Source organism: Tasmannia lanceolata, unplaced genomic scaffold (assembly GCF_043159265.1).
Source record: "Tasmannia lanceolata isolate RefF3 unplaced genomic scaffold, GAP_Taslan_0.1 ptg000044l, whole genome shotgun sequence".
Lineage (NCBI taxonomy): Eukaryota > Viridiplantae > Streptophyta > Magnoliopsida > Canellales > Winteraceae > Tasmannia > Tasmannia lanceolata.
In genome coordinates this window covers 2,303,185-2,313,362 of record NW_027518721.1, presented here as the reverse complement: position 1 = coordinate 2,313,362, position 10,178 = coordinate 2,303,185, and the positions used below count along the sequence as shown (strand labels likewise).

The window sequence follows — 10,178 nt, the reverse complement described above, 5'->3', positions numbered from 1 at the left end:
AACAGAAATAGCTCATCATTTCCGTTCAAATCGAGTATAAGAACGTCGAAATCCGACGAGAAACGAGTGAGATATGAATTTTACAAAACCGAGTCTGAAATCTGAAAAATGCCAAAAATGCCCTCAAATAGATTCGTTGGGAAGTTGCCCAGAATTACAGAAATGCCCCTGTAATGGCTAGTTTTGGGTTTTCTCTATATATATGGGTTCGCTAAGCATGTGAACTAATCTCTCTCATTCCTAAACTTGTTGTAAACATATTAGAGAGTGGAAAACACCCTTGTGCCTCAATTTGGGAATATCTAAAGGGATTAGACCTAGGCTTATTTTTGTAATTATCTTTGAGAGACTCTTGTGAGCTTTACATTGTTTCAAGCCTTCAAGAGGCTAAAGAGCTCTGTATTTAAGGCCCTTGGAGCTTGGACTCTCGGATTGTACAAGGCGAAAGGAACGCCGTATTTAAGTTCCCTGGAAGATAGTGGATTCCTCAGGGAGACAAAACTTGAGAAGAGTGAAGTAGGTCTTGGGGTTAAGACCGAACCACTATAAATCTTCGCGTCTCTTGTGTGGTATTGTAGACACCCACATTTTGCTTTACTTTAACCAACAATAACCTAATATATTGATCCATCCTCAAATTTTTTGAAAAAAACAAAATGATAAAGAGATGTACCTGGTGAGATGATTAGATCCGAAAAATTGAAAAATACCCTGATTAGTGAATTTAGTGTGTTAAATCCATGTGAGAACCCCCTCTATCATTGATTTATATGTTTTAGGTCATTAATATCTTGATCTGACTTTACGGATCATCAATCGGGACAAAATAAGCTAGGGTCATTTCATAGCCCGGACCCTGATTCCATTCCGAGACCCGATTTCCGTAAATCGTTAGATCAATGACAGATCTTGACCTGGGTCTCACCATCCAAAACCACCTAACCTCTCCTCTCATCCTAACCATCCAAACCTCACCTAACCTCACCTAACCTCTCCTCTCATCCTAACCACCCAAACCTCACCTAACCTCACCTAACCTCACCTAACCTTACCTAACCTCACCTAACCTTACCTAACCTCACCTAACCTCACCTAACCTCCTATCCCATTCTCCTATAAATACCCTCTCATCCCACCATCCAAAGAAAAAGAAGAAAAAGAATCCCTCTCTTAGAAAATTCATCCCTCTCCCTCATCTCTTCAAGGGTTCGGCCATCCTTGCCGGATCGGGTGATACGTTGGGTGATATATATCAAAAGCAGTCATTATCAAGCAAGGAATCATCTTCAAGGAATTAACATCAAAGAAAAATCAAACACAAAGTGGGTTTTCAAAGAGGTAGGCATTTATTTCAATTCTATGTAGGGTCTGTTTTCATGCATATCTTTTACTTTAAAAGAAAAACCATGTTAGGAAGCATCTAGGATCAATCTTTACTCATTCTTCTTGATGGTAGACTTTGAAGTTATACATGTTTCCCTCTTCTCTTAACCCATCTTATCTTCATTTTTATTTTTCCCTAATGGTTCACACCCTGGTTCCCCCTGGTTAGCCTCTGGTTAGACCCTGGTTGCACCCAGGTTCGTTGCTGGTTGCACCCAGGTTCGATACTGGTTCGCACCCTGGTTCCCTGCTGGTTCGCACTCTGGTTAGACCTTGGTTGCACCCAGGTTCGTTGCTGGTTGCACCCAGGTTCGATACTGGTTCGCACCCTGGTTCCCTGCTGGTTCGCACTCTGGTTAGACCTTGGTTGCACCCAGGTTCGTTGCTGGTTGCACCCAGGTTCGATACTGGTTCACACCCCGGTTCCCTGGTGGTTCGCACTCTGGTTAGACCCTGGTTGCACCCAGGTTCGCTGCTGGTTGCACCCAGGTTCCCTGCTGGTTGCACCATGGTTCCCCTGCTGGTTCGCACCCTGGTTTCCCTGCTGGTTGCACCCTGGTTCCCCTGCTGGTTCGCACCCTGGTTCCCTGCTGGTTCGCACTCTGGTTAGACCCTGGTTGCACCCAGGTTCGCTGCTGGTTGCACCTAGGTTCCCTGCTGGTTGCACCCTGGTTCCCCTGCTGGTTCGCACCCTGGTTCCCTGCTGGTTCGCACCCTGGTGCACCCTGGTCCGCACCCTGGTTTGTACCCTGCTTCCTCCTAGTTAGACCATGGCTAGTCTCGGGTTTGCTCCTAACTTAGACCCGACTCACTTGACCCTAACCATTAACCCAATCCAACCTAACCATTAACCACACCTAAACCCATACCCATAAGCCTTAAACCCTATAACCATAGCCACACATCATACACCACATGCCTTTCATTCATCCACCCAACAGTACCCTCATACACCCCTACAATAGACCCGGCCAACCCAGTTAACCCGGCCATCGGGCCCATTCGGCCCAATTAATTCATTCCCCTTAAGAGCCACTTTGCCCTATTGGTTCCTAAGATACTCCAACCACCCAAACCTCAAGCCGCACCCCAATCCACGCTCAACCAGTTCCAATCCAGTCTAAGCCAAGTCAACCCGCACTTGACCTTGACCATTAACCCAATCCAATCCAACTCAACCATTAACCCCACCTAACCTGACCCTAGCACAACTCAACCGAGTCACATCAACCCAAGCCATACCTTTGTCCACTCACTGAGGCACACCATTTATCCATAAATCTGGTTACATTAAATCTAACCCAGCCAGGCCACCTGCAGCTTAAGTCAAATCGCCCCAATACAATCCATCCAAGTGGGATCCCAACCCAGCTCAACTGAGTCAACTCTAGCCAACCTCCCAAGTCGAGTTGACCCAACTCTCTAGTCGAGTATGCTCAACCTCTTTAACCGATTGGACTCTCCCCTTAGTTGACTCAATCCAATTCCTTAATCAACCCATCCCAATGCAACCGAGTCGCATTCGACCAAGTTGCGGCCTTCCATGTCACAACCGAGTCATTCCCCTATTCTACTAATGCCCTTTTACACCTAATAGAACTTCCTCCCTTTTGCCTAACCAAGTCATATCCCAACTCAATCTGAGTCGCATGTCTGAATCCATTTGACCGAATCTCATAAGCCCGCCCATTTTGAATTCCCAAAATTCAAACCCTTGATGATTCCTATATGCTCAATTCTTTGATGCAAATTCCCAATTCCAAAATCCCATTGCTAAATCAATGTTTCTGAATCTCAAGTCCAATGCTCAAATACAAACCCGATTCCTGATCCAAATACCAATCCTGTTTTCCAAAATCCAAGCAACCTCCCCAGCGGAACTACGTGTGGCTTGATCCCCATCGCGGGGTACGTAGGCAATTTGGCACTCCCAAGTTCAGTCACACCTTTCTCTATCTTTCTCATTCCCTCACACTATTTCATCATCTCTTCCATCTTTTTTTTCACTAACCTCGAGAATTTAAATCGATTTGTCTTGTGTCTTTCGGAACCGTTGGATCACGGTTTCCGTCGTAAGGACCCTTAGAGCCCAATTTAGGAACACCGGTGTCGTGTCGTGTCCTAAGTTTTAGAGAGTCCTAGAGTTAGGAGTCCAGCCTCATCACGGACGCTTGCTATGTATAGCAACCGTGCCATAGGTCTAGTTACACTAGTCACCCAATCTTTCCCTAGGACAAGCCTAGTAAACTAGGATGTAAGGCAAACCTGCATTAGTCTAAGGGACCATTTGCATTTAGATGAGAATCATATAGCATCTTAGATGAAATCCTAAGATAATAAAATCCTCAACTTGAATTAAATAACTTCTCCTAAAACTGTTGAAACAGTCAATCCCGTCTAGGTCGGTGTCTTAGTTGAGTTAGGCATATGTAACTTAGCTTAGGTGCACCGAACTACGTCGACTCTGATCCCAGTGAGGCTTGGGTACGTAGGCAGCTTGGATGTCTGACGGCATACCACCCGCGAGTCGGCACCACAACAAATTGTGGTGTTTTGAATATTAATTTTCTTGTAAATGCTTAATCAAATCATTTAGGGCTTTCCATGAAATTAGAATTCTAGGAGAACTTTCACTTAGAATGAATCCAGACAAATTAATAAATCAAGATACACATCTAGGATTCACATTGAAATTAGATCATAGGATGCATGTCACTTAGCTCGCACATTAACATAGAGTTGAATGAGCCATTTAAAATAAATTTAAAAGAGTTAGCTTTTGGAATCGAAGACCGATTATCGGGCAGGAATGGTGCATGTGGCGGATAACTCCCCATACCTTCCATTCTCGTAACCAGGTAGCGAGTCTAGATTTCTGGTTAATTTCGGGTCCTAGATCCCACATCTAGGTGGCGACTCTGTCAATCTCTTTCGTGTGGAATTCGGATTGCCTTAGTGATCCCAAGTTCACATGAAAGACGAATTCAAATCAATAATTAAATGCACACGCCAATCGCGTGGATACAGGAGACCAAGAGAGAGAGCGCGGCGGCTCGCGCCCCACCCCTCTCGCGGGATTCGGGTACCACAGTTTGGCGACTCTGCTGGGGACCACCTAACTTCATTAAAATTTCAAAAGATAATTCATTTGAATTTAATTTAATTGGCTCATAAAAACTCTATACTTGTTAGATTAGTTTGTCTTGTTTTATTTTCTCATCACACTTTACTCAAACTTAATCTAACAAAACCTGAAGGCATCATAGATTGCGCAAACATATTGCACACACTTACATCACTTGCATCTAAACTCTGCATCTCACGTGCACACACGTCCTATTTTAGGAACCCGGAGTGTTATCTAGCATGGTTGACTGGGATTTCATCACCTGGTGCCTCTGTGCTAGAGAAGCATTCCACCCTTAGCCTAGTACCATTATGGTACGTAAACGGATCTCTTGTTCACGTACTGATACGCCGGACACTGGTACAGTATATCGAACAGGGATTCGCGCTAAGGGAACTCTTGGCCTTACCCCTAGATTAACCCACACATGCATGTAGTATACGAACACATGTGCATCACGTGTGTGAGCCTAGTTTAGGATATCCTGCCTATTTGTGTCTAGATTAGGCCGTAGACCATCTTCCAATGGCTACGATCGGTCCTAGGTACACGAACAAAGTCATGAGTCGAGATCCTCTCTCCACTCCGCTTGATTAGGATTAGGGTTGATGCCTTCAGGTCACACTGTTAAAATGTGCGAGATTAAAAAAAAAAAAAAAATTTCCTTTAGGGGTTAGGATATAAATCCTATCATTTCCAAAGATCTCATAGGATTAGTCATTCTTGATCTATCCGTTGAAAGCAATCTTATGCTATCTCATCTAATCTTTCGATCGTATGCCTTTCATTCTTCTATCGTGTGATTCGATCATGTATTCATACTTTCCTTGTACTGGCAGGAACTTATCCCAATCTCGTGTTCATGTAATCCTGATCATTCTTATATCCCTTCTCTTGGCTTACGGGCACTATGTCTACTCGTACAATTCTTGATTGGATCCGTGGTACATTAAGAGAATCCCATATCTACGCCATAAGTGAACAAGAGAAAAATCTCTTCGGCTACGTGGCAACCATCAAGCTCGATTGGGGATTACTCTATGCCGCATCAGAGTGTTGGGATCCCGATCATCATGTCTTCCGTTTTGGCAACCAAGAAATGTGTCCCACCTTTGAAGAATGGTGTGCCTTATTGGAATATCCTGTGGATGGCCCTCTAGTGAAGCCATCCTGTGTTCCAGATTATCGTCCTTTGTTCCTTTGCTTGATGGATAATTCAGATGAATCCATGAACTCTTTCATGAAAGGCCAAGAAGTGTCCATGCAGCGACTGATTGACATTTACCCTCCTGTTGGATACATTGGTGCTGTTGATATTCAAAAAGCTCGACGGCGCGCTTTGAGATTCTGCTCCTTTGCTAGGTTCCTCACTGTCCAGCCTTCTCGCTTTGCGTCAGCTGTTCTTCTGGACCTCGTTGATCAAATGGATCGTGGCGCCAATCCAATTCCTACTATGCTTGCAGAAACTTTCAATGGATTGGATGATATGGCTCACCTTCGTGCCAGTTCAGGTCCAAGCTCTTATATTCGCTCTTTCGTTGGGTCTTTCTCAGGATGTCCTGCATTACTTCAAGTGTGGTTATGCCACAAGCTAAAAATTGCAGCTCCTGTCCATTTTGATCATACGTTATACACCTTCAGTGAATGGCGTCATGATGTTTCTTTCGATCATAAAAGCGATTGGGTTGAATGGTTAAATTCTCGCCAAGAAGATCAGATTTATTGGCAAATTCCCGGAATCCAAGAAGCTGTCTTCAACACCGGAGAAGCTAACTACGTTCGCCTTCTTGGTTTCAAAAAGACATCCTTTTATGTTCCTGCCAGGATTCAGCGTCAGTATGGAAGGGAGCAATCCATTGTGCCTCCCCTTCATCATTTCTATCCGCCTGAGGGTCTCAAGCCCAAGATTGTCAAAGCTGTTTCATCTGCTTGGGATGCAAGAATCATCAAACCTTTAAAGGAGTCAGTTGAGGAAGATTGTCGTCCGAAGAAGAAGTCTAAAAAGAATGCTTAGTTCCATGTTTATCTTTGAAAGATTGAACCATGTACTCAAATTTTAATGATTGATCAATAAAGTCCATCCTTCTCTTTCATTATCTTTGTCTATGTGTGCATCATCGTCTATTCTTCTCTCTGATTTTAAAATATGTCTTTCGGATATTACAGGGCAATAAACATCATAGCTAACCCTAATACTCCTTGGGTTCGGGTCTCTTCGCGGTTAGAGAGGAAATCTGTTTCTCCGCCACCTTCTCTAAGAACCCCAGCATCTCCTTCTTTCCCGTCCTCATCCTCACCAATGGCAGACAACCAAGATGGTCTTCCACCCGCTGCTATTACCGATACTCTTACTTTGATTCTCCAACAGCTTCAAGAACTCAAAGAAGAAAACCGAGTTATCAAGGCTCAGCTTTCTGAAAAGTTGGAACCGTCGTTGTCCAAGGATAAAGGGCCTATGCGCCAAGCAGCTACTCCAGTAGCACCTGCCCAAACAGTGTTCATCAATATCCCTGATAAAGTCGAAGAAGACTTAGAAAAAGAGCAGTACAGCGAGAATCACAGTAGGCCTTCTCAGTCCATGGTTGATAAGTCTGTTATGGAGAAATTAGAGACTCTTACCAGGAAAGTTCAAGACATTCAGTTTCAAGACCAGGGTGGTTTCAATCCCAGTGATCTTACTTTATTTCCCGAAATTCGCCTTCCTGCCAATTTTCAAATGCCCGATTTCGACAAATATGATGGTGTGGGTTGTCCAATCACACATTTGCAAATGTTCACCATCATGTGTCAGCCTCAAGGGTTATCTTCTGAGCAAATGGCTCAATTGTTCCCAGTTTCCCTAACCAAGGTTGCGAGGAGATGGTTCATGGTCTTGGACAAGACTCGTTACAGGACATGGAAGGATATCGGCGAGCAGTTCATCAGGCAATTCAAATATGATGATGGGACAGAAATCACCAGAAAGGATTTAGAGAGAACAAAGCAAGACTTGAGGGAATCCTTTTTGATTTTTGTGAAAAGATGGAGGAGAATAGCAGCTCAGATGATGGAGCGCCCGTCTGAGGAAGAACAAGTCCAGATAATCATGAAAAATATTTCCCCCCAGCTCCAGTATCACATGTCTTTGCAATACTATCCAGACTTCAAACACTTCATCGTGGCTGGCACCCAGATAGAGGAGGCTATGGCTCAAGGTGTATTCAACCGTAGCAACCCAAACCCCAGAGATTTCAAAAAGTCCCCTCCAGCCCAAGTCAATAGTATTTCCCGTTCCAATGCTCAATCCTCTAGGTCCCAAGAACCTTTAGTAATGGACTATGCTCAAACCGCAACCGCACCTCGGCAACAAACCCGGGTAGAATTTACCCCTCTTCCCATTCCATCTTCAGAGGTGCTTAAGCAGTGTCTTGCTTCAGGTCGCATAACCTTACCTGCCATCCGGCCTCCCCCCAATCCTCTACCTGCAAGTTGGCGAGCTGACCTACACTGTGAGTACCACAGAGGTCCTGGTCATCTTACTGACAACTGCATTGCCTTGAAATTTAGAATCCAGAAACTCATTGATGAGAAAGTCATTGCATTCCAGCCAAGACCCAATGTCACCCAAAACCCATTACCTGGTCATGCAAATCCTCCTGCTGCCGTTAATGCCATAACCATAGGAGATCCTGAGTTTGACCCTCTTACCCTCATATGTGCCTTAGAACCCATCTCTGAACCCCAAATCATATTCTGTGATGAATCACACCTAAGAGAGTCTGTACCTCCCTTGGTAATCACCTATGAGCCACAAGTCCCTCAAATTATCACTTATGATGAGCCTGAATTGGATGAAGTCAGACATGTGACAAGGGGCGGAAGAATTTTCAAACCTGTTGAATTGAGAGTCGAAAATCCAGGGGCATTGGCTCGAGGAGAGGAGCCGCAATATGTGAAAGATCCAGATGATGAAGTTGTGCAGCAGTTAAAGAAAACTCAGGCTGTTATATCTGTATGGGGATTATTGATAGCATCAAAGAAACACAGAGAGGCTGTGTTAAAAGAATTGAATACAACACAGGTATCCTCAGAGATATCTCCGGAGCAACTGGCTGAAGTTGTTGCTCTAACCCAGGCCACCAGGGCCATTAGTTTCTCAGATCAAGAGCTGCCTCCTCAAGGTCGGAATCATGCTAGAGCTCTTCATGTCACTATTGTTTGTGGAGGCAAGAAAGTACCATCTGTGTTGGTAGATAACGGATCCGCGTTGAATGTGTGTCCATTAAGAACTGCCATTACCTTGGGTTTCGGTCCCACTGATTTTGCCGAATCAACCCTTGGTATCCTCGCATATGACAATACCCGAAGAAATGTGGTCGGAGTCCTCACCACCAAGATCGTTATGGGCGGTCAAGAATTTGAGGTTGAGTTTCAAGTTATTGATATCAAAGCCTCGTTCAATATGCTTCTAGGACGTCCCTGGTTACATAAGGAAGGTGCTGTCGCTTCAACCCTTCACCAAAAATTGAAGTTCATTAAAGATGGGAAGTTGTTCACTGTCAGAGGTGATGAAGAGCCAGAAATAGGGCAAATAACAGGAGAAACTTTAATCCTTCCAGTTGCAAAAGCAGATGACTACAACTTGAATGGTTTCGCATTCGAGGTTGCTGTTATCTCTTACAAGGATGCCTCTCGGGAGGAGTTGTGTTTGCCGTTCGCCATCAGTTCTGTGGTGGCCAAGATGATGAGAAAAATGAACTACTTCCCTGGTATGAATTTGGGCCGTGATCCAAGCAAGGCATCTCACTGGCGCCCAATCAAAGCAAACCATGGAATTTTCGGTCTTGGATATGTACCTACTGAAGAGGAGGAGGAAGCCATGGAAAAATTGTTGAAATTGAAGGAAGAAATCCGCCGCACCGGAAGGGTACTCCTAATGGCTCCATATCCCTTATCAATGAATGGTCATTTTATCAAAGAAGGTGAGACGTTTCCATACTATGGGTTTTCTGAACCATGGTATGACTCAGTGACAGGGATCATGATACCCGGTTTTGAAATATTCAGTGGCCTTGCTCTCCCAGAAACAGAACCGCCGATATATTATGTTGAGAAAACTGTTGAGGACTGGTTAGTCTACCTTGAGCCAGATGTGCTGGAATCTTTGTTTGAAGAAAATGTGCCTGATGTTGATTACAATTTTGAAGAACAAGAAGAGACAGATTGTGAAGATATGCTAGTGGCAGTTATTCAGAGTAATGATACCTTTACTGAACCTCAGAGTCAGATTGCACCTGCAACAGAAAATCTTTCAAACTGGAGTTCTGATGTTTTTCCATCTTATTTTATTGCTAAGTCAAGTCTAGTCAAGTCGAGTGAATCAGTGTCAGTGCCTAGTCCAGGCGAGTCATTTTCTGAGTTTATTTACTATGTGAATCCTGAACCTGTTCAGGATGAGTCCAATGATAATGATGTAACTTCTTTCAATTCAATGAAATCTGATTCTCAGTATGTCTCTGTGTTTGCTTCTGACTTTAATAATAATGATAACACTCCCTCCTCAGATGAGGAAGGGGGGATCGACGAAACTCCCCTTGAATTGCAGCATATGCTCAAACAAGAGGAGGAGCGCCGAGCCCAGCCTCTTAAAGATGAAATCGAAATTATAAACATCGGAACAGAAGATTTA

The 10,178-nt window shown here is 44.1% G+C and overlaps 1 protein-coding gene across 3 annotated transcripts; it reads left to right on the top strand.

Moving 5' to 3' along the window:
- Window positions 1-1,004: 1,004 nt before the first annotated feature.
- LOC143864069 (uncharacterized) lies at window positions 1,005-7,523 on the top strand. Of its 3 annotated transcripts, XM_077374886.1 has the most exons (4): window positions 1,005-1,338; window positions 1,553-1,805; window positions 1,873-6,555; window positions 6,677-7,523. In XM_077374886.1, the coding sequence occupies exon 3, from the start codon at window positions 5,421-5,423 to the stop codon at window positions 6,522-6,524; it is 1,104 nt and encodes a 367-aa protein (XP_077231001.1). In that variant the 5' UTR covers window positions 1,005-1,338; window positions 1,553-1,805; window positions 1,873-5,420; the 3' UTR covers window positions 6,525-6,555; window positions 6,677-7,523. The 3 variants fall into 3 exon arrangements, with proteins under 3 accessions (XP_077231001.1, XP_077231000.1, XP_077231002.1); XM_077374885.1 differs by lacking the exon at window positions 6,677-7,523 and having other exon boundaries at window positions 1,873-6,669; XM_077374887.1 differs by lacking the exons at window positions 1,553-1,805; window positions 6,677-7,523 and having other exon boundaries at window positions 5,350-6,669.
- The last annotated feature ends 2,655 nt before the right edge of the window (window positions 7,524-10,178 follow it).

What these genes read in the sequence shown, in the direction of transcription:
- LOC143864069 (XM_077374886.1), top strand. Translation starts at nt 5,421, where the DNA reads ATGTCTACTCGTACAATTCTTGATTGGATCCGTGGTACATTAAGAGAA.